The following is a 24,302-nucleotide window of genomic DNA, read 5'->3' on the forward strand; positions in this document are numbered from 1 at the left end:
GCTTGTTGCAGTTCTTGTGTCTTGTTTGCAGTTGCAGTGAGCTGAGAAGACATATCAGACATCATAGTTTTATAGCCCCCAACCAGGGGGGCTCTGCATTCTCCCCCACATTAGTATCAGCATGAGATGACTGACTACACTGCTCACATGATAATGAGCTGGATTTACTAGGAGAGAACCTGACATTACACACACTACAAGACTTCTGTTTTACCATAGTGATTAGAAAAACAGGTATAATATACACACATAATACAGCCTGATATTATATATGACAAGCCTGCCCTATTGAATGTGAGAGGAGACAGATAAGAGAGACTCTAGCGCACCCAACGCTGGCCGGCCCCAGTGAGGTTGTCAGCATTTGATATACATGAGTAAACACAGTGAGATTACTGATAAAATCCCCCAGGGGATTATTGTGCACAATAATAGTGCCCCCCCCTCCCTATACCCGGTACCAGTGTATACAGGGACAGTTCTGGAGGAGCTGTGTAAGCTGCTGCAGCTGCTGCTCATGCAGAGGAAGGTGCCAAAATGCTGCTGAGCCTGCTCTCATGTAGCCCCGCCCCCGACATGGCGCCGGTGCTACTGCTGTATATTTATACTGGACATGTCTCCTTTAACATGTACAACCTCACATAAATGCTTGGTTCACTCTAGTTAGCCAGTCTCATGCAGGAACTATAATGGGTCCCCCCCCTAGCGGGGCCTCTGGTTGGTACTCACCACTGATGATCACCTTCACGCAGTGTTAAGGGTTTGCAACAGCCAAGGATCCATGCCTCGCTGAACAAATAGCCCCTCAGCGGGTAAGCGGCTCTGCACCTCAAGAGGCCGGTGACCGTCTCCCCCATAACTCCCACGGTGCAGGTATGCTGTTGCCCAAACAGCATACCGAAATAAATAAAACTTAGAAATAAAATGAAGAAAAACTCTGGAGCTTTAGAGTGTGCATCCTCTCCTGAGGGAACTTTATCTAAACTGAGCTGTAGGAGGGGGCCTAGAGGGGAGGAGCCAGCACACCCAGTGAAGAATTTTAAAGTGCACTTGCTCCTTTGGACCCATCTATACCCCATCGCACTAATTCTGTCCCCAATATCCCTTACGGATGCTAGAGAAATAACACAAATCATTCCAGCTCAGCCCTTTAACAAAAACATGTGAGAAATTAGATTTATTTGTAAGATAAATAACTTTCCATCTGCATATATACAAATTTTAACTAGTGTTAATAAAGTATAGTTTTATCAAGATTCGATTACTGTCATGCTACACATTCTCATGTGTGTGAAGTTTCTGATGTCTAACAACAGATGATTTATCGCTAAAACAATTCCCACACTCAGAACATGGAAATGGCCTCTCACCTGTGTGACTTCTCTGATGTTTAACAAGACGTGACTTGTGTGTAAAACGTTTCCCACACTCAGAACATGGAAATGGCTTGTCACCTGTGTGACTTCTCTGATGTGTAACAAGATTTGATTTATTGGTAAAACATTTCCCACACTGTGAACATGGAAATGGCTTCTCACCTATATGTATTCTCTCATGTAGGCATAGAAGTGATTTCCGTGTAAAACATTTCCCACACTCAGAACATGGAAATGGATTGTCACCTGTGTGACTTCTCTGATGTTTAACAAGACATGACTTGTGTGTAAAACATTTCCCACACTCAGAACATGGAAATGGCTTGTCACCTGTGTGACTTCTCTGATGTGTAACAAGATTTGATTTTTTGGTAAAACATTTCCCACACTGTGAACATGGAAATGGCTTCTCACCTGTATGTATTCTCTCATGTAGACATAGAAGTGATTTCCATGTAAAACATTTCCCACACTCAGAACATGGAAATGGCTTGTCACCTGTGTGACTTCTCTGATGTGTAACAAGATTTGATTTATCAGCAAAACATTTCCCACACTCAGAACATGGAAATGGTTTCTCACCTGTGTGACTTCTCTGATGTTTAACAAGACGTGAGTTGTGTGTAAAACATTTCCCACACTCAGAACATGGAAATGGCTTCTCACCTGTGTGACTTCTCTGATGTGCAACAAGATATGACTTGTGTGTAAAACTTTTCCCACACTCAGAACATGGAAATGGCTTCTCACCTGTGTGACTTCTCTGATGTGCAACAAGATATGACTTGTGTGTAAAACTTTTCCCACACTCAGAACATGGAAATGGCTTCTCACCTATGTGACTTCTCTGATGTGCAACAAGATGTGACTTGTGTGTAAAACTTTTCCCACACTCAGAACATGGAAATGGCTTGTCACCTGTGTGACTTCTCTGATGTGTAACAAGATTTGATTTATCGGTAAAACTTTTCCCACACTCAGAACATGGAAATGGTTTCTCACCTGTGTGACTTCTCTGATGTGTAACAAGACGTGAGTTGTGTGTAAAACATTTCCCACACTCAGAACATGGAAATGGTTTCTCACCTCCCTTAGCTGGATGATTGGTTATAAGATGTGCGGTCTGTGTAAAACATCTGTCATCTATAGAACAGGGAAATATTTTATCTACTGTCAGAGCTGTAGAAGATGACCCAATATCAGTGTTATCAGAACATTCCCTTTGATTAGAGGGACCACATGACACAAGCACATTTTGAGGTACAGGAGGTACGAGTAGAGCAGTAGGGGTTTCTCCAGGAGAATCTTGTGTGATGTCATCATCTTCTGTTTTACAACCTGAAGATGAAATTAGATTTTCTTCCGAGATATTCCTTCTGTTACATTCATCTGTTGGGAATAAGTGTACAGAAAATTGAATGTCTCTCCATAATAAGGTACAATTTATAATATTCCCCAGTGGAGTGCTACTGGGTTCAGATATGGCAAATGAGGGGTCCAATTTCTGATGTCAGACTCAGAGGAATGCTCCTCCAGCCATAATATGGTGGCTCCAGACCTGTAGGGTGATGCATTGTCTTCCTAAAAGAGCCTGCTCCCATCTAAGTGACTGCAGAATGTACCTACTATCAAGCCTCATTCAGAGTCACTTACACTGCGATATTCTGCCATCTTCACTAGAAATTATACGCCAATGGATCACAAAGATATCTGCCTAGATATAGTACTTCCACTGCAGAAGATAGAAATGTAATGCAAGGTGTGGTGACATGTACTGGGAATGGAAGCTGGTACTCCCTTTTTCTGGCAAATGAACAGGCTGCAGTCAGGGTCACATTCCCTCTGGATTTCTATTACAGCACACAAACCCACAGGTGCGCCACATGTGTGTATTCTGGTTCTCCCTGCCTCTTGCGGATAAGAATGTGGCTTCATAGCCCCCACTGGCCTCCAGGCACCCTGGGCTCTAACAGCAGTCTCCACCTGGACTGTCTGTCCACCCTTTTTCTTCTCTGTGTGGACAGATCCCTTCAGCCCCACACTGAATCAGAAGCTCATCAACACCGTCTTTGCTGATACTGCCGCACAATTTACAGTGGCAGAGGAAAGAATTGCCTTATAACAGTGGTTCCCAAACTTTCTTGAATCATGGCACCCTAGTGCTGGACCACCAACCAGAAGCACCTCTGGAAGTGCCTCACGGCACCAAGTTTGGGAACTACTAACTTAAAATATAATATATAAATCTAAAAATAACTAAACTGGTATCCGGTCTTTAGGTCGTCAGTCACTAGTTTGACCACTGAAGGTCAACAGTAAGTAGGTCGACACTGACCGAAAGTTGACATGTCTAGGTCAATATATATGGAAGGTCGACATGGTCATTAGGTTGACGTGGGCATGGTCGACACACAAAAGGTCAACAAAGTTTTTTTAGGGTTTTTTGGGGGGTTTCAGGATATAAGATTGCTGAATTATTTCTAGAAAGGGAGGAATACATCCCAATTTACTGAGTGAAAATGTGTTTGGTGTGTTTGAAAAAAAGGGAGATTTTGGTGACAATGGTGTGATACAATAGGTGGAAGATGGGATACTATATGGTTAGGTCAATATAAATTTGATGATTTGGCCAGTCTGAAGGTCCCTGCGATCTGTCTGATTTTGTCTCATTTAACTGCATGTTGTGGGTTCACAGCAACTGCTTAAAAATGCAAATTCAACACTTGGAATCACCTCTAGACCCTTTGCCTGCTAAATTGCTGAAGAAATATACGTTATGGTAAGAACTTATCGTTGATAACGGTATTTCTCCTATGTCCACAGGTTCCACAGGATAACAATGGGATATGATGGAGCTACAGCGGATTGGCACCAAACGATCACAAGCTTTCAGTCCTCCCAGGATGCAACGGACTCGTCCATATATCCCCGCCCACTGTCTCAGGCAAATCAGTTGTATTCCAAATCATTTAGGCAGGAGCATCATGTAGAGCCCTATTAAGGCGAGAAGAACACACATGCACACCCTTCCATGCAAGAGGGACGAGTTTAGCGAGTATAAAGATCCCCAAATCAGTTGCATCAGGGTGGGATCCTTGTGGAACCTGTGGACATAGGAGAAATACCGTTATCAACGGTAAGTTCTTACCATAACGTATATTTCATCGGCTGGGCCCACAGATTATCCACAGGATAACAATGGGATTTCTCAAAGCAATTTAGCCCAAAGCAATTTAGTGGTGGGTACACTCCTGATTGGACAGGAGAACCTTGCGCCCGAATTTAGCGTCATAAGAGGCAAAAGTATCCAAGGCATAATGTCTAATGAAAGTGTTAATGGAAGACCATGTGGCTGCCTTACATATCTGTTCTGCTGAAGCACCATGTTGTGCTGCCCATGAAGGACCTACCTTACGAGTAGAGTGAGCAAGACATTAGCCGTAACAGGGAGATCAGCTTGAGAATACGCTTCTGAAATCGTCATTCGAAGCCATCTTGCTAGCGTCTGTTTAGTAGCAGGCCATCCTCTCTTGTGAAATCCGTAGAGAATGGAGAGAGAATCTGTCTTTCTGAAGGCACTGGTACGATCCAAGTAGATCCTTAACGCCCGGACTACGTCCAGCGACGCTTCTCCCGCAGACAGTCCCGATACCTGAAAAGCCGGGACTACAATTTCTTCATGAAGGTGGAATATAGACACCAACTTAGGAAGATACCCAGACCTAGTTCTGAGAACTGCTTTATCTGGATAAAAAAAATCAGAAAAGAAGAACGGCATGACAGCGCTACTAAATCTGACACTCTTCTAGCTGATGTCATAGTCAGTAAAAAAAAGAGAACTTTAGCAGTCAACAATTTCAGATCCACTTTATTAAGTGGTTCAAACAGAGCAACTTGAAGGGCTTTGAGAACTAGACTTAAGTCCCAAGGCACTGCCGGAGGAACAAAAGCCAGTTGAATGCGCAGCATTCCCTGGAAAACAGTACGCAGATCCTGTAAATTGGCAATTTTCTTTTGGAACCATACAGTCAATGCTGATACTTGCACTCTCAAGGAAGTCACCTTCAAACCCTTATCCATTCCTGCTTGAAGGAAATCTAAGACCCTGGAAACTTGGAAAGATTTTGGGTCTATATTTCCTTTAATGCACCAATGAATATAGGTCTGCCATATTCGGTGATAAATGCGAGCTGAGGAGGGTTTCCTTGCTCTGAGCATTGTTTGAATTACCTGTTGTGAGAATCCTCTTGACTTCAGGATAGAGGTTTCAAGAACCACGCCGTCAACGACAGTCGATCCAGCTGCCTGTGATAACAAGGACACTGCATCAGTAGATCTGGACGTTGAGGGAGCAGAATTGGAGCATCCATTGACATACTTTGCAGATCTGTATACCAATCGCTGGGCCAAGCCAGAGCTATTAGAATCATGGCACCCTTTTCTGGCTTTATTTTCCACACCAGCTTGGGTAGCAAGATGATCGGAGGAAACAGATATGCCAGATGAAAATCCCATTTGATTGATAGAGGGTCCACAAAGATCGCTCCGGGATCCTTTGTTCTTGACCCGTATACTGGCACTTTGTTGTTCAGATGGGACGCCATGAGATCTATCTCTGGCAAACCCCACTTGTCTACATAAAAAGAGACAAGACAAAAGAAAACCTTTTCGGGAGCACTCTTAATTGAAAATGGTGATGATAATTAATCAGTATCAGGTGAAGTGATATGATGATAAATAATCTAAAACTTAACTTTTATTTTATTCCGTTAAAATATCGACCTATATGGTCCAAACATATTAAATAATTAATAAAAATAGAAGAGAAAAAGAGGTGAAATATGGATTAGATGAGAGAGAGTGAGCAGATTAGGACTGCCCCACCAGTGTTTTTACATGAAGATATGAGTGATCATCTTAGCGATATCCACAGTGCCTGGTATTCCTAAGTGGTTCCCCTTCAAAGTACTAACCAGGTCTATCCTATCAGCTTCCGAGATAGAAGATCGGGCTACTCTCAGGATAGTACGACCTTGAATGATGAAGATGACTTATGAAGGAAGAGAGAACGCACTTCTGCTGTCTGTACTCTGCCTGCTATGCGTCACTGGATAACTGGGCCCCAGGCTTTTCCAGATGAGAGAGTGTTGGAAAGGAGAACCTTCACCAGTTTTAAATAGGGGAAGATCATGAATTGATTGATCTAACTCCCCTTAAGATCAAGGCAGAAGGAAGAAGGAACACTTCTGCTTTCTGTTGTGATAACCAAGAGTACGCTGGGAAGGGCAGAACCCAAGCCAGCACAGCTATCAGCCAGATGAGAGAGTGCTCAGAAGAGAGGAAGCTCTGATAAAAATCAGAAATGTAAATTTGTTTAAACTAATTCATTCAAATAGTATTCAGAATATTAGAGCGAATCCTCTCTTGTTCTCCTATGCCAAAGTGCATGAAAATAATAATAATAATATTATAATGACTTTCATATATAGGAAATCAATTAATATTCACACATTATTACTGATTAGATTATATCCTACGCATTTGTCAGCCAGTATATATGCTGGTAATACAGATGAAATATTTAAGCAGAGGTGACAGTTTGTGGTGATCATACAAATTCATAGATATCTAGGGTATCTTGAATTATAAATAATTGTTGATAAGAAAGTCCCAATCTCTCACATAGAGGTATAAATATGTACAAAATCAGTGTTGCTAACAGTGTTGCAAAATCAAAACAATTTGCACATCATGTGCCAGATCCTGAGAGGATAATCCCGTTTTGCAGGACAAACATGTTATAAGTGTTGGTGTTACTGTCAGTGTAACCTCGTCACTTTTGCCGCTCTTAGACATGATAAATAATCAGCTTTTCACAGTGTACTACACAGTTAGTGACTGTAATCACTTTACCTTATTAAAGTGATATCAATCTGACCCCATCCCATGCACCAGCATTGAGGTTCAGAAGAAACACTGACAAACATATATAAAGTCAGCAATCACACTAGCAGTCAGTCACATGTTATATATTAGTCATTTGAGCACAACAGATCCGAACGTATTCAGACGCAATGCGAAGAAAACCACAGTAATGTAAAGACTCATATGCAATAGGCACTTAAATTTAACTATTCATACTGACAAAAGTAGAAAGAATTGTAGTGCTGTATAACCCGTACTCAGTAGAGTGGGATACAGGGAGACTCGCCTCACTTCCAAGATCGATCAATATATTAGCAAACGCCGAATGGATCCAGACGCTACTAGTGTACACTGTCGCTCCGGGAACTTTAAGCGGACATAGACGCACTGTGCATACAAGCGCACCGGTCATACAGACGCCTGTCCTGCGACTGGGTCTCCTCGCGGTAGAGTTTAGTGTACACAGACGCAGCGGCCTATGCTGCGACCGAGACACCTCATGGTAGCGTCTGAGACGGAAGTGAGGCAACAGTTCATGGCGGGAGACCGACGGAAACTGGTCATGAACTGGGGGTAGGGCCGACCAGGAGAGCATCTGACTGCCCATGCTGACATCAACCCTAGGGATCCCAGCCTCATACCATTCCTGCACTTTATGATCCCTAATGCCTAGCTCTGGAGCATCCGTGGTGGCGGTGCATCAGCTACTGTTTGGTAGTCTCCTCCCATACCAGTGCGGCGGTGTCCGTATTCCCCTTCTAAGTGGAACCGGTGCCTTACCTTCTCCCCATGCTCCGGCCACAGCCTGGTAACGTCTGGTGGACCTGCTAGTACAGGGGTGTCAAAGACAAGGCCCGCGGGCCGAATCCGGCCCGCCAGACCTCGTCTGATGGCCCGCGGTGGCGCCGCCATGAAACCCCCTTCTCCCGAGTGCCCAGCTCGGGGGGGGCGGGGTTTCGCGGAATGACGCGATTGCGTCGTGACGTCACGGCGCAAACGCGTCATTCAACGAAACCCCGTCGGAGGAGGGAGAAGAAGGGAGCCGCGCAGACGAGGAGGGAGAGGCGGCTGAAGAGCGGCGAGAACCGCTTCAAATGTAAGTCAGCCCCTCTCCCTTCCTCTCTTTCTCTCTCTCTCCCTCCTTCCACCACCTGCCGCTATGTGTAAAATGGGGACCTGTGCCTGCCACAATGTGTAAAATGGGGACCTGTGCCAATGTGTAAAATGGGGACCTGTGCCAATGTGTAAAATGGGGACCTGTGCCTGCCACAATGTGTAAAATGGGGACCTGTGCCAATGTGTAAAATGGGGACCTGTGCCTGCCACAATGTGTAAAATGGGGACCTGTGCCAATGTGTAAAATGGGGACCTGTGCCAATGTGTAAAATGGGGACCTGTGCCTGCCACAATGTGTAAAATGGGGACCTGTGCCAATGTGTAAAATGGGGACCTGTGCCTGCCACAATGTGTAAAATGGGGACCTGTACCTGCCGCTATGTGTAAAATGGGGACCCGTGCCTGCCGCAATGTGTAAAATGGGGACCTGTGCCAATGTGTAAAATGGGGACCTGTGCCAATGTGTAAAATGGGGACCTGTGCCTGCCACAATGTGTAAAATGGGGACCTGTGCCAATGTGTAAAATGGGGACCTGTGCCTGCCGCTATGTGTAAAATGGGGACCTGTACCTGCCGCTATGTGTAAAATGGGGACCTGTGCCTGCCACAATGTGTAAAATGGGGACCTGTGCCTGCCGCAATGTGTAAAATGGGGACCTGTGCCTGCCACAATGTGTAAAATGGGGACCTGTGCCTGCCACAATGTGTAAAATGGGGACCTGTACCTGCCGCTATGTGTAAAATGGGGACCTGTGCCTGTCACAATGTGTAAAATGGGGACCTGTGCCTGCCGCAATGTGTAAAATGGGGACCTAAATTTTGGATAGACCTACAGATACAACCGGCCCTTTGATGGGGACCAAACTGCTGATGCGGCCCCCGATGAATTTGAGTTTGACACCCCTGTGCTAGTATATCCGACACAGACGCCCGTCGACACAGCACTTGAACCGTGGGTAAGCGTTGTTGGAGCGACTCTTTCCAATATGCGTTTAAGACGCTGTTAGGAAAGATCACTCAAAAACATAGTTAGACTATTAAAAATAAAATAATAAAGCTTAGGGCTGCCATAGAACAGCAGCCCTGTGACCATGGTCCGGCTCCTGCCGCACCAAACAAAAAACTGATTTGCCTGAGCCAGTGGGCGGGGCTATATGGACGAGCCCATTGCATCCTGGGAGGACTGAAAGCTTGTGATCTTTGGTGCCAATCCGCTGTCGCTCCATCATATCCCATTGTTATCCTGTGGATAACCTGTGGACCCAGCCGGAGAAATAATGAACGAATAGCTCATAACTGTCAATTGTCCATATGCTAGTTGTCCATTGAAAAAGTGATTTCTTGATCTTCTCCAGCTGCTCCAGCTGGAGATTGTATCTCCCACACCTTTGTCTAAATCTTCATCTGCACAAAGTACCTGCCAGTGTCTCTGTAATATCTTTGTGTCGCCCATCTTTGTAGAACGTAACCACACATCTGCTCTGTCATCTGTCTGAGCTTTTGGGTGGGTGATAAGTATCTGTTTCCTACACTTTTGTCTTGTATTTTGAGGGGACGGAGAGGAGAGATGAAGTCAGGAGTCACAGCTGGGGGAGGGACTGGACAGAAGGGAACAGAGCAGAGCAGGTGGGAGCAGATTGAGGTGACCCATTCCCCTTACTACATTATAAGAACTAAGCAAATATACAATACACAATATATCTATCAGATTCAGTTTATGAAAATGCAATCAAGTTATTCATGTCAAAATGTATTATTCTTTACTAGGACTATTATTTTAAGTCATGAGTGGAAGGGGAGCATCAGACACTCCTGAGTGATTACGCTATTGGGGGTGAGAGGGGGTAAGAATGGCTACCGGAGAGCTTTGCAGTCAGTGATTGTCTCTGATAGTGGATAAGCGTTGATGCTCTGCCAAGAGGCCGTGTGGGACAAATAACTTTGGGATTATTTAGACCCGTCACCGGCCCCTTATCCTGGTCACTGCCTCTATACATCACCCCTGCTGAAACGTACGTTGGATCAACGGCAGACTGTCCCGAGCCACGGGACATTACTGGACTCTCTGCTCCTGTTGCCGAGTCCAAGGGTGCCATGCTGTGGGGCAACTTGTCCTTAAACATAAACATTTCACCTTTCCATCTAATACTGGAAGTGATCTGTGAGCCCCATATCCTCACATCAGGTGACGGAATACTGCTGCATCCAGGCTCGCACACAGTGGGCAGTATACGCGTAATGTACTGTTAGCAGAGCTGGGAATTACGCATTTCTGGTGCACAGCGTGAGAAGCACAAGATCAGGGCAGCAGCTAAGGTCAGGGGGAGGTCAGTCACACCCACATGAGGGACATCATACAAACCTGGCAGCCGGAGCTGATCCGATCAGGGGTATGCATGATCATTCGCTACCAGTTATCCATATATAGCACATACATATTCCACAGCACTTTACAGAGAATATCCGCTCACTTACCTCAGTCCCAGGGGCTAACAGTCTATATTCCTTACCACATAGGCAAACACATATACACTAGTTGCTCAGCTGGTATAATTATTGGATTGTGGGAGGAAACCCATAAAAGAACAGGGAGAAAATACAAACTCCATGCAGTAAGGGACTTGAACCCACAACCTCACCTCTGTGATTCAGTAATGCTTGCCATTACACCAACTGTACTGCTCACTGCTATAACAGGAGAAGGAGAAGAATAGTAACTGCACCAGAAAGGGAATTCAAGTATCCTGCCACAGTAGGGGGCTCTTAGTAACCTGCCCAAGGAATGGCTTCCAATTATCCTACCCCAGGAGGAGGCTTCAAGTGTCCTGCCAAAGGAGGTGGCTTCAAGAATCCAGGAGAGGGTACAAGTTTCCTACCCCAGAAACAGGCTTTAAGCGTTGCTATCCCAGGAAAGGACACTTGTCTGTCAGCCTCAGCCAGGGTCTCCTGCCTGTCAGCTTCTAAGGTGAAACCATCTCTGTGACCAGCTGCTGTTTTCCAGTTCCCTCTTAGCACTGCTTTGCTGGCAACCCACCCAAGGTCTGCCCTTGCCTTTGGGCATAAGGACTAGTCTTCCCTTGCCTTTGGGCATGTGGACCCACCTGCCCTTGTCTTCGGGCATGAGAACCTGAGCTCTACCCTTGCCTCTGGGAAAGAGGTTTCATCTACTGTCTCAAATGCCACCTCACCGGATGCCTGTCAAAGTGATCTAATTTTTTTTGTGTCTTCCAGCAGCTGTATGCCTCCGTTGTTCAAGATCCGTGAAGCACCAGAATTCTGTGCCGAAGTTCCTGCCCATCCGGTGTCATTCGAGGTTCCTGCCCAGCCAGGTCCATTCAAGTTTCCTATCCAGCTGGGTCTATCCGGGGGTTCCTGCCTATCCAAGGTTCCAGTCTATATGGGTCCATCTCTGTGTCCATCTTCTGTCCAGTGTTTTGAGTGTCCATCATCCTCAACCGTTTGAGTGCCCAGTGCCTGCTCAGCACCCAGATATGATTCCAGAAGAGATCCAAGCATCTTTGTCTGGGGACATTGAGGATTATGGGGCTTTTACTGCTCATGCCATATGTGAGGATACATCTATTGGAACCATTGTTTGCTCAGTATGCCCGGATCCTTAGGTTCAGCAACACACGAGTAGGGGGGAAATAAATATATAAACAGACACTTTATTGCACAGAAAACACAATAGTGTAATACAGTAATGTAAATAATCATTACATATTGTAACCCATTGAATAACATGCCAGGTAATTACCAGTCCCCTTAACAGCCCCTGCAGAGTTCCAACCATCAGTGATAATTACTGTAAATATGTCCACGCTCACCCAGGGGTATAGTACTGATGGCACTGTGTACAGCTGCTTAAGATCATCTTGCCTGCTGTCTCCTGATATTTACTGAGTCCAATTCCTGGGTAAAGCAGCTTTACCAACTCCTTTGGCTGCTCAAGTTCTTCCCAGACAGGTTTTCCCCAGATTTCTCTAGAACCTCTCACCTCCAATCTCACACACAGAATGAATCACTGTTTTCCCTCCTCCTCCTCCCCCATTTTTCTTGGATATGTGTAGCATGCCCATTGGTTGGGAGCAGTGTTGGCTCCAGAGGTGGGGCTGCAGCGTAGTCCAAAGTTCAAATAGGGGAGCCGCACCAACTGCCAGTGAGTCAGTTGGAATGACAGTTGGTGGCAGTTGGTGTGGCTCCCCTATTTGAATTTTGGACTGTGCTGCATTCCCACCTCTAGAGCCACCACTGGCTGAGAGTGATATCATTGATCTTAGACAGGTGGGTCAGCCTTTTACATTGTGGCTAGGGATTGCTTATGTATACTTTTCTGGAAGAATTCGTTGTCCCGCCCTGGTGTCTGCTGGGAACCTGTCTGACCACCGGGCTCTGGCTAAATTCCACTAAATTAAACAAAAGAAACACACTATGGGTAAAACAACATGAAAACATGATGCTCCTGATGAAGCTGGATGTCCTGTAACCAGCGAAACGCGTAGAGCTTGATACTGAGAGCCGGTAGGCCACAATTGAGAACCGATACCACACCAGATATCTTGGACTCCTGCCATCTACTGTATCTCTGGCATCTATTAGATATTCACTCCAACATTTGGATCAACAGCTAAGCACTTTTCATTTGGATTCCCCTCTGGCCACAAATGGATAATTCCTAAGGATGAGAGTACATCAAGGGACAATCCTAATCTATATCTGGTAATATCCATTGCTTATATTCTGACTGCTATTCTTTGGAGGAGGTCCCAGCCAATTGAGGACTTATTTATAAGAGCCGTTATAGTGGATCGGCTGAGAATTTAGTATTTCAATTTGATGGCACTGGCTATTTTACTAAGAGTTTTTATTTATTGTGTATACCCCTTTTTTAATATTTTTTTGAATGTGTATTGATTAATAAATGGTTTATTATTCATTTATAACAAACCGTCCATACTATTTGAATTTTTACAGCCACTGCTGGTTTCTAGATTGTTTTTGAACTAGGAAACAGATTGGAGTGTCTGGTAGGTTGCAGTCTACATTCATGTGCTGAACTGTCACACCGGGTCCTTCCGGGTCTCCAGTGTCAGGTCTCTAGAACCTTTCCACCATACACTGTCCCTTGTGGGGATCTCCATTGCCAGCAAAAAGATTCCAACCAGCAGCCTACGCATTGTTTCCTTCCAGCTCCAGTCTACGGTTACTACTGGGAAGGCTGCAAGGAGGAAATAGAGAGCATCTGAGGGTCTCTGTTGGGCTTCCTTGGCAGCATTAGGATACCCTGATGTCTCCGTTATCCATTCACTTAGACATTTGTTAGAGCATCTAGAACCCGCTCCTTGGAGAGGTGGTACTGTCACAACTCATACACGTTCTTTTCCCTGTCTGTGGTGTCATTCTGCCTGAGGTCTGTCTAGGATTCTCCACCCTGGCTAGTCTGTGATCTTATAGCCCTGATTACCGAATTGTGATTATACCTGGGGACTGGCGTTTTGTGTGTGCTCTGTGCAGTGACCAGTGCCAGCTCATCAAGTCAACTCTGCCTCAGTGACTGCACTCTGGGCCACGTTTCTAGCAAGTATTCCCTCTGCTTTTCTACTGGCTCTAGGGGCCTAATTCAGACCTGATGGCAGATGTGATAAATGTATCACATCTACGATCAGTTTCACAGACATGCGAAGGGACGCCCAGCACAGGGCTAGCCCGCCCACATGTCTGGCTCCGCTCCCCCCCCCCCCCCCCGCACAAGTACAAAATCATTGCATGGCGGCGATGCTCTTGTACCTGAGTAGCTCCCTACCAACGAGCAAAAACACACAGCAGCGATGTGGTCTGAATTAGCCCCTAGGTCCCGTCCCCCTGCCACCTGCTTCCCTTGTGCCTTCTCCTAGTAAATAGTCTGGGACACTAATCTGCTTCCCCAGAGTTCAGTTTACCAATCACCTGGAACTTGTTCATTTATCACATCTATCAGCTACCCGGGACTCTGTTAATATACTGTATATATCTGCCATTTAGGACTTTGTTCATTTACCGGCTTGATAATCTGCATTTACCATTACAATCCGGTACCTTTATAATAAGCAATATTGCTATCTATAATGTTTGCCAAGTGCATTCCTGATCACCTGCACTTCAAGTCCCTTGCCTCCAATCACCTGCTCTCACCTGTGTATTCACTATACCCTGTTCCTAGTATACCTGCACTTATCAGTAGAGTCTGGATATTACTGTAACACCTCAGATTATCTACATTAACCACTACTATCTGGGACACTACTACCTATACTCACTAGTTCTGTCTGGACTTTAATACCTGTTGTAATCTGCCTGCTTAACAACGTACTTATCCTGTATGAAATAAATCTACTATTTCACTTTAAACATAGTATTGTTTCATACAGGGGACCCCCCAAGTGAATCCTGACTACCAGTACTCCCTTGTCCAGAGCCCAAACCAAACTCCTACTAGGACACTCTTCACATGAGTAAACAGGTCCTTGAAAGTGCCTTGGTATTTTCACACCACTTGCCGTCAGATATAAACTATGAGAAAGTGGGCTTAATCTTCCGCCCTGTCCTTTTCTCTCAACAGTTTGTTAGTGGTTTGATCACTTGTCTTGGTGTTTCATTTTATCATTATTACCCTGGTGTTACTGGCCACTCCTATTGCTGGTACTAGGCCACCAGACGCCAACTGCGAGTGCAAACTGTGCACTAGTCGTACAAGAGTAGTCACTACCTGGCACCTTCACCAGCATCTGGAACTGTTTAATTCTGAGTGTTGTTATAGCCAGCTGAACAGTAATTTGCTCAGAACTATGGCAGGTTAGTCCTCAGTGCTTACTTTGGATCGGGATAGCAGGGTAGCAAGGAGAATGTTGGCTTCCAACTCTGGTTACAAGACAGGCAATGAATTAGAGCACAGGTTCTCAAACTCGGTCCTCAGTACCCCACACAGTGCATGTTTTGCAGGTCTCCTCACAGAATTACAAGTAAAATAATTAGTTCCATCTGTGGACCTTTAAAAATGTGTCTGTGAGTAATTAATTAATCTGTGCACCTGCTGGGTTACCTGCAAATCATGCACTGTGTGGGGTCCTGAGGACCAAGTTTGAGAACCTATGAATTAGAGTTTAGCTCTGTAGGTTATAGAAATAAAGAAAGCAAAGTTTAACTAAGAACTATTTATATGCATAATCACAATTGGGATAATTCCATGGGAAGCTCTAATACACAAGATACCATTGCTTCATTCACTTATCCACCTTTTCCCACAAAATAGGATATTTTTTAATGAATATTTATTTATACAGTATAACCAACGAATAGTGGATGTGTGTTTTTGTGGCAAGATGAGGTACTGAATATCCCTGAAAAAAACACAATCACTTTGTTGCCTTGAAAAAGCTAAACCAGTGAAACGTGCATCATGGTGTTTACTGCATGAAGTAGTACTACTAAAACATCTAGGGGATATACATATGCACCATGATACCTAATCTAAACCAATGAATAGTGGATGTGTGTTTTTCTTCTATTGGCAAGACGAGGTCTTAAATACCCCTGAAAAATATAAAATCACTTTTGTTGCCTTGAAAAAGCAAAACCAGTGAAACATGCTTTGGGGTGCTTACTGCATGAAGTACAACCAATTAAACATCTAGGCCAGTGGTTCCCAAACTGTGTGCCTAGGCACCCAGCGGTGCCTTGGGACACTTGTAGGGGTGCCTCGGATTGTTGGTCCAGGACCAATTAAAATGTATTTATGGTCAATGTAGTAGGCAAAATCAGTTCTGGAGGCTGCAAATCATAAAATATGTGGACAAACAGAAGCAAATCTTGTCTCTCACCACATAATTGAACTTATGGATGACATATAAACACAACTGACTTAATTTAACATTTGTTTCTAAATTTCTCAATAAGAAGCATTTGGGCATTTGGCACCTGGAGGTGTGGTGGAAAAAAAATTGATGCTCTAGGGCACCGCGATTCCAAAAGTTTGAGAACCACTGATCTAGGGGATATACATATGCACCATGATAAGTAATCTTAACCATTGGAAAAACCTGAGTGGGATGTATGTCAGGTTAGTTGCTAGATAACCTATCATGTGTTCTTAGCCAGTGGATGTTTCCGATAGACCACATAGGGCCTACTTCTGGGACAGACACATCTAATGTTTCTCTGTGTCCACTAAATGGGCATTTCTAGGTGGCAACAATGCAAGCACACATAAGAAAACTGTTTAGTAGGCATGTCGTGGGTGTGTAGCCAGAATTACTCACTATTTGTGCATACACATTGTGGATGCCAAATCCAGACAGGTCTCCTGCACTTGGTACATAGTAGGTGTGAGAGCCCATGATAGTAATGACAGTGGGGGCACTGCATTTACATGGTAGCGTAGAATTCAGAATACAGACATATAGTCGCTAGAGCATGACGTTCAAAGCAGGCTTCCGGAGTTGTGTTTGCTTTATGTGTGGCTTTGGATTCCCCCAGTGAGGCAGATCCTATTAGGCTTGAGCAAGTGCAGGGGCATGCCACACTTGTGGTACTGCCAGACTTGCAGATTTTGTTTGCAGCCCCCATAGGGCTACAAGCAAAAATGTGTCTGGCACTAGAAGAGGCTGTGAGGGGGAGCGAGTTTGAGGGTGATTGCCAGCACTTACTTCTGGTTGCACTGGTAACTCACACACCCCTGTGAGCTGCTTGCACCTAAACGAATCCTCCCATTGTGTTGCAAATACGGAACAACTTTAAAGGAAGGTGACCAAAGTGAACAATATCAGCTATTAATCATTTATCTGGCAGATATTTTTAACAGAATTTTATTAGAAATAGTCATTGTTTAATGAAGGAAATAGGTTAAGAACACAACGTGATGAAAACACTACAGAACATAGAACCTGGGTTATTATTGATTCTAAGACTTCTAGAACAATGTCTGTATAGAGATGGACAAGCCCCAACTATAATGTTACAGTATGTACCTTCCAGCAGTGTGAATTTCTAGTCAGATGACATCCAGGTGTCCGGGATGAGCCCACCATAAGAAAATAGACTCTGTTGTGTTACCTGCTTGAAATTTTTGGCAGAAGAAAGTAGATCCTAGGGAGGCATTTCTAACCTCGCTCCCCAAGGCACACTATCAGTAAGTTATAGTGATATCCATTGTTGAGCACAGGGGACTTTATCAGTACATTAGTTATTTTGATTTATCTGTGCTGAAGCCTGGATATCACTAACATCTGCACTCTTAGTGTGCCTTGAGGACCGAGGTTGGAAAAGCCTGTCCTAGGGTGTCCAGATTGGAAGAATCCCCACAACAGGCTTCTACTGGGACCAATATCTATATCCTGGCTCAGGGTAGTTGGTGCGTACAGTTACTGTTTCAGTTCCTGGCTCTGGGCGTTTGATACATACAGACACTGTGCTAGTTCCTGGCTCTGGGAAGTTGGTGGCGCAGTCCCAAATCAAATTATTTATGGTCAATGTTAGGCAAAACCAGTGCAGGCGGCTTCCAATCATTAAATGCATGGACAAACAAAAGTACAAACGTGTCGACCACCTCATAACTGAACTGAAGGATGGCAGATAAAAATATTTTACTTAATTTAATAATGTTTGTTGATTATCTTAATAAGAAACATCTAGGCTGGGGGTGTTATGATTCCAGCACTCTGGTCTGAGGAGATCTTATTGCGAGGACCGGAGCACTGGAACGTAATGCTGGGCAAGGGAGCAAGAATGGAAAATAGCCCCTGGTGCCCTAACTCCATTGTCTCGCCCGTGCTGTCAGAAATCCCCTGCGAGACTATGGTTGCTTGAGCCCATGGCAGCCGCGTTTGAAGGGCGGATTACGTCTGCCCAACTCCGATGCCCCCCAGGTCTTAATGAGAGACAAAGGGAAATCCGAGACAGGGTGATAACAAGGGGCCCTCTAACTAAACGACCAGGCCAGGGGCTACAAGCTAATAAAAACTAGAATATGTGCGGAAAAACCGCCAGGGAAAAGGACAACCAAAATATCCACTTGTCCACTTCTCCTACCCGGCACCGCCGATTTCCAGAGAGGACTTGTGGAAGCGGAACCCTCCGCAAATGCTCCAAAGACAAAATATGTAAAGATAAAGCGGCTGAGCCGCAACACACGGCAGAGCCGCAACTCACGAAAACCACTCGATATTCAAAGGTGATCAGTCAGGACTACTGGGGACCCAACGACTTCCTGGGATGAGATGACAACTCCCGGATACAAGACTTCTGAGGACAGGAATGACCGGACACAGCAGGACTGGAACAGACTCTCAGCAAACCAAAGCAGCATGCAGGAAGCTATTACCGGCGTCTGTGAAAAGCACTGAGAAGGTATTTAGCAAGGAGTCCTCCAATCAGCTGTTCAGAGCCTGATTGGTATTAATGCCGTGCAGCTGCCTTGCAGCACGGCCAGAAGACAAGTGTGTGTGCAACTAGACCCTGCAACGGGGAACGCGGTCCGCCCGTGGCGTCCCCGTTGCTAGGGTCCGTGCGGCTCAGCGCGCCCGGCGTCTAGCGTTGCTAGGAAGCAGGTGGCTGAACGCGCACGGCGTCCCTAGTTGCTAGGTGCCGGGCCGCGCGGACATTGCGGACCCCGGCGCCTAACAGTACCCCCCCCCTTGAGGAGGGGTCAAGGAACCCCTAAAGCCAGGTTTCTGAGGAAATTCCCGAAAAAATGCCCTCTTGAGCCTAGGGGCATGAAGATCCTTATCTAGGACCCAAGACCTTTCCTCCGGACCATAGCCTTTCCAGTGAACTAAAAAATAAAGCCGACCCCGGGACAATTTGGAATCAAGAACTTTCTCTACCAAGAACTCCTGTTGTCCCTGTACATCCACTGGAGATCTACCCTGAGAGATCCTCCGAGGAAATCTACTGGAAGAAACTTATTGTTTCAACAGGGAACAGTGAAACGTATTTCCAATCTTGAGAGATCTTGGTAAACATAGCCGAAAGGCAACTGGGTTGACTCTTTTAATAATAAGAAACGGTCCAATAAATTTGGGTCCCAGTCTAGCCGAGGATTGTCGAAGCCTGATGTTGCGAGTTGACAACCACACCTTATCTCCCACCTTAAAAGTGCTAGGACGTCGGAGCCTGTCAGAAAATTTCTTCTCTCGAAAGGCCGCTTTTCTGAGAGCAAGGTGCACTTTTTTCCAAATTGCTCTGAGATGGGAGGTCAATGCCAGCGAGGAGACTGGAGAATGATGAAAAAAAGAATTAGCTCTGGGGTGAAAACCAAAAACTGAAAAGAATGGAGACTCTTTAGTGGAGGAATGACAAGAATTATTGTAAGCAAATTCAGCCAAAGGAAGAAACTCGGACCAATCATTCTGGAGTTTGGCTGAATACAAGCGCAGATATTGTTTCAATGACTGGTTTACTCGTTCGGTTTGCCCGTTGGATTGTGGGTGGTAACCGGATGTTAACGACAGTTTCATCTTTAATGAAGCACAAAAACATTTCCAGAATTGTGCGACGAATTGTGGACCCCGATCATAAACAATATCAGTGGGCAACCCATGAAGCCTGAACACATGGCGGAGGAACAAAACTGCCAACCCTTGAGCAGAAGGCAATCGGGGAAGAGCAATAAAATGAGCCATTTTACTAAAACGGTCCACTACCACCCATATGACTCGGAATCCGGCTGAAAGGGGAAGGTCAACCACAAAATCCATGGAAATATGAGACCATGGCCTGAGAGGGACACTTAAGGGCATAAGTTGCCCTATAGGCAAGGAACGGGGAACCTTATGCTGTGCACAAACCTGACATGAATAAACAAATTCCCTAACGTCTTTAGAAATACTAGGCCACCATACTGAGCGAGAGACTAACTCCAATGTTTTAGTGATTCCTGGATGCCCTGAAACTTTGTTGTCATGGAATTCAGTTAAAACAGTAGCTCTCAAAAATTCAGGAACGTAAAGACGACCAGCAGGAGTAAACCTAGGAGCTTGATGTTGAAGCTGGTTTAACTGGGTAAATAAATCCTGTGTGAGACCTGCCGGGATGACCGAAGATGGAAGTATTGGGGTAACAACAGGATTGTTATTGTGAACCGGAAGAAAGCTACGTGACAGGGCATCAGCTTTAGTATTCTTGGAACCAGGCCTGAAAGTGATTATAAATTTGAAACGAGTAAAAAATAATGCCCAACGTGCCTGCCGGGCATTAAGCCGTTTAGCTGATTCAATGTATTGCAGGTTCTTATGGTCAGTCAATACTGAAATAGTAGGTTTTGCTCCCTCCAGCCAATGCCTCCACTCCTCAAAAGCCCACTTTACCGCCAGTAACTCCCGATTACCAACGTCATAATTGGATTCAGCGGAGGAGAATTTCCTGGACATAAAGGCACAAGGATGTAACTCCAGAGACTCCGGATCCTTTTGAGAAAGGACGGCCCCCACTCCAACTTCTGAGGCATCAACCTCCACAACAAAGGGCAATTCCGGATTAGGATGTCTTAGGACTGGAGCTGAGACAAAGGCTTGTTTCAGGGCCCGGAAGGATAACTCAGCTTCATGCGACCAGTTGGTAGGATCCGCTCCTTTCTTTGTCAGGGCTACAATGGGAGCAACCAGGTCAGAAAAAGAATGAATGAACCTCCTATAATAATTTGCAAACCCTAAAAAGTGCTGAATTGCTTTTAAATTGGTGGGTTGCGCCCAATTAAGGATGGCCTGGAGCTTCTTAGGCTCCATCGAAAATCCCTGAGGGGAAATTATGTACCCTAAAAAAGATACTTCCGTGACGTGAAATTCACACTTCTCCAGCTTGGCATATAAATGATTCTCACGTAACTTTTGAAGAACCAGACGCACCTGGGTGATATGTTGTTCCATCGATTCAGAATAAATCAAGATGTCGTCTAAATAAACAACCAAATTTCCCTAGGAAGTCTCGGAGCACATCATTTATGAGGTCTTGAAAAACTGCTGGAGCATTAGACAGGCCGAACGGCATCACCAGGTATTCGTAGTTACCCGACTGAGTACTGAAAGCCGTCTTCCACTCATCTACAGATTTAATTCGGATGAGGTTGTAAGCTCCTCTCAGGTCAATTTTAGAAAAAATCACAGCAGAACGTAACTGATCAAAGAGTACAGAAATTAATGGCAAAGGATAGGTGTTTTTAACTGAGATCTTATTCAGGGCTCTAAAATCTATGCATGGTCTAAACGAGCCATCTTTCTTCTCCACAAAGAAAAAACCAGCACTTAAAGGGGATTTTGATGGTCTAATAAATCCTTTCTGTAAGCTCTCCTGAACATAGTCATTCATAGCCGAAGTTTCTGGCCCGGACAATGCATATAATCTCCCCTTTGGCAATGCGGCACCAGGAACTAGCTCAATAGCACAATCATACGGCCAATGGGGAGGCAGAATGTCCGCATTGCCTTTGGAGAATACATTGGCAAACTCCTGGTATTCCCCAGGAATGAGTTCTGAAATGATAGCTGCGACTCTGACTGGAAACAAAATACACTCCTTAGCACAAAATGTACCCCATTGGGAAATCTCCCCGTACCGCCAATCAATGGTGGGATTATGAAAGGCCAGCCAAGGGTGACCCAGAACCACTGGAACTGCTGGGCAATGTGTTAGATAAAATTCGATATTTTCGGAATGTAAGGCTCCAACTGTAAGTACTACGGGAGGTGTACGGTGGGTAATAACCCCATTGGAAAGCGGACTCCCATCTAAGCCATGCATGGTGACACACCTATCCAATGGTAACTGTAGAATGCCTAAGGCCTTAACCCAAGTTAAATCTATAAAGTTTCCTGCAGCGTCACTGTCAACAAAAGCCGACACCAAAGAACTGAGGCTGTCAAAGGAAACCTTAACTGGGAATAAAAGAGAGTTATTCGAGGAGATAAGCTGCAGACCTAGGTGAACCCCCTCACAATTCACCTGGTCAAAGCGTTTCCCGACTTGTTCGGACAGTTACGAGCAAAATGTCCCTTACCACCACAGTACAAACAAAGACCGGAATTTTGCCTTCTGGTCCTTTCCTCAGGAGACAGCCGGGAGAGACCCATCTGCATGGGCTCCTCAACGTCTTCTGGAATGGAATAAACACAAGGACTTGACCTTACAGATGTTCCTCTTTCAGCTCTCCGCTCTCTGAGACGACGATCAATCTTAATAGAAAGCTCCATGAGTTTATCGAGAGTCTCAGGAGCGGGGTACTGGGGGAGACTGTCTTTAATAGACTCTGATAAGCCGAGGCGAAACTGACTGCGCAGGGCTGGGTCATTTCAGCCACAGTCGTTCGACCAACGGCGAAACTCAGTACAATAAACCTCTGCAGGATTTCTACCTTGTTTGAGAGCGCGCAGCTGACTTTCAGCGGACGCCTCTCTATCTGGGTCATCATACAAAAGCCCTAAAGATTTAAAGAAAGCGTCTGCTGACAACAACGCAGGATCCTCTGCACTTAAACCGAATGCCCAGGTCTGAGGATCCCCTTGGAGTAAAGAAATAATAATCCCAACCCGCTGAGATTCAGTACCAGAGGAAGTAGGTCTTAAACGAAAATAAAGTTTACAGGATTCTTTAAAATTAAAAAATTATTTTCTATCACCAGAAAAACGGTCAGGCAAATGCATCTTTGGTTCAGGGACTCCCTTTGGGGAGGCTCGCAAAAGATCTTCCTGCGACCTCACCCGAAGAGAAAGATCCTGAACCATCTGAGTAAGTTCTTGAATCTGATTGACTAAGAGCTGGCCAGGGTTTGGCCCTAAACCTGTCGGATTCATGAGGCCAAAAATTTTTAACAAAAACTGAATGAGAGGAAAAAATTAAAGCCCTGTTTAATTTTAATTTTTGGTATTGCCGGTAATAATGTTATGATTCCAGCACTCTGGTCTGAGGAGATCTTATTGCGAGGACCGGAGCACTGGAACGTAATGCTGGGGAAGGGAGCGGGAATGGAAAATAGCCCCTTGCACCCTAACTCCGTTGTCTCGCCCGTGCTGTCAGAAATCCCCTGCGAGACTATGGTTGCTTGAGCCCATGGCAGCCGCATTTGAAGGGCGGATTATGTTTGCCCAACTCCGATGCCCCCCCAGGTCTTAATGAGAGACAAAGGGAAATCCGAGACAGGGTGATAACAAGGGGCCCTCTGACTAAACGACCAGGCCAGGGGCTACAAGCTAATAAAAACTAGAATACGTGCGGAAAAACCGCCAGGGAAAAGGACAACCAAAATATCCACTTGTCCACTTCTCCTACCCGACACCGCCGAGTTCCAGAGAGGACTTGTGGAAGTGGAACCCTCCGCAAATGCTCCAAAGACAAAATATGTAAAGATAAAGCGGCTGAGCCGCAACACACGGCAGAGCCGCAACTCATGAAACACCACTCGATATTCAAAGGTGATCAGTCAGGACTACTGGGGACCCAACGACTTCCAGGGATGAGATGACAACTCCCGGATACAGGACTTCTGAGGACAGGAATGACCGGACACAGCAGGACTGGAACAGACTCTCAGCAAACCAAAGCAGCATGCAGGAAGCTATTACCGGCGTCTGTGAGAAGCACTGAGAAGGTATTTAGCAAGGAGTCCTCCAATCAGCTGTTCAAAGCCTGATTGGTATTAATGCCATGCAACTGCCTTGCTGCACGGCCAGAAGACAAGTGTGTGTGCGTGTGTAACTAGACCCTGCAACGGGGAACGCGGTCCGCCCGTGGCGTCCCCGTTGCTAGGGTCCGTGCGGCTCAGCGCGCCCGGCGTCTAGCGTTGCTAGGAAGCCGGCGGCTGAACGCGCACGGCGTCCCTAGTTGCTAGGCGCCGGGCCGCGCGGACATTGCGGACCCCGGCGC

The 24,302-nt window shown here is 45.5% G+C and overlaps 1 protein-coding gene across 1 annotated transcript in view; it reads right to left on the reverse strand.

The window, feature by feature from the left end:
• Positions 1-1,149: 1,149 nt before the first annotated feature.
• Positions 1,150-24,302, reverse strand: part of LOC135054532 (zinc finger protein 585A-like) — a 105,477-nt gene continuing 82,324 nt past the window's right edge. Inside the window, exon 8 of the mRNA XM_063957675.1 lies at positions 1,150-2,462. Coding sequence (XP_063813745.1) covers positions 1,273-2,462 — 1,190 coding nt within the window. The 3' untranslated portion in view covers positions 1,150-1,272. The remainder of the gene's footprint in view (positions 2,463-24,302) is intronic.

This window comes from Pseudophryne corroboree, chromosome 3 (genome assembly GCF_028390025.1).
Source record: "Pseudophryne corroboree isolate aPseCor3 chromosome 3, aPseCor3.hap2, whole genome shotgun sequence".
Classification (NCBI taxonomy): Eukaryota; Metazoa; Chordata; class Amphibia; order Anura; family Myobatrachidae; genus Pseudophryne; species Pseudophryne corroboree.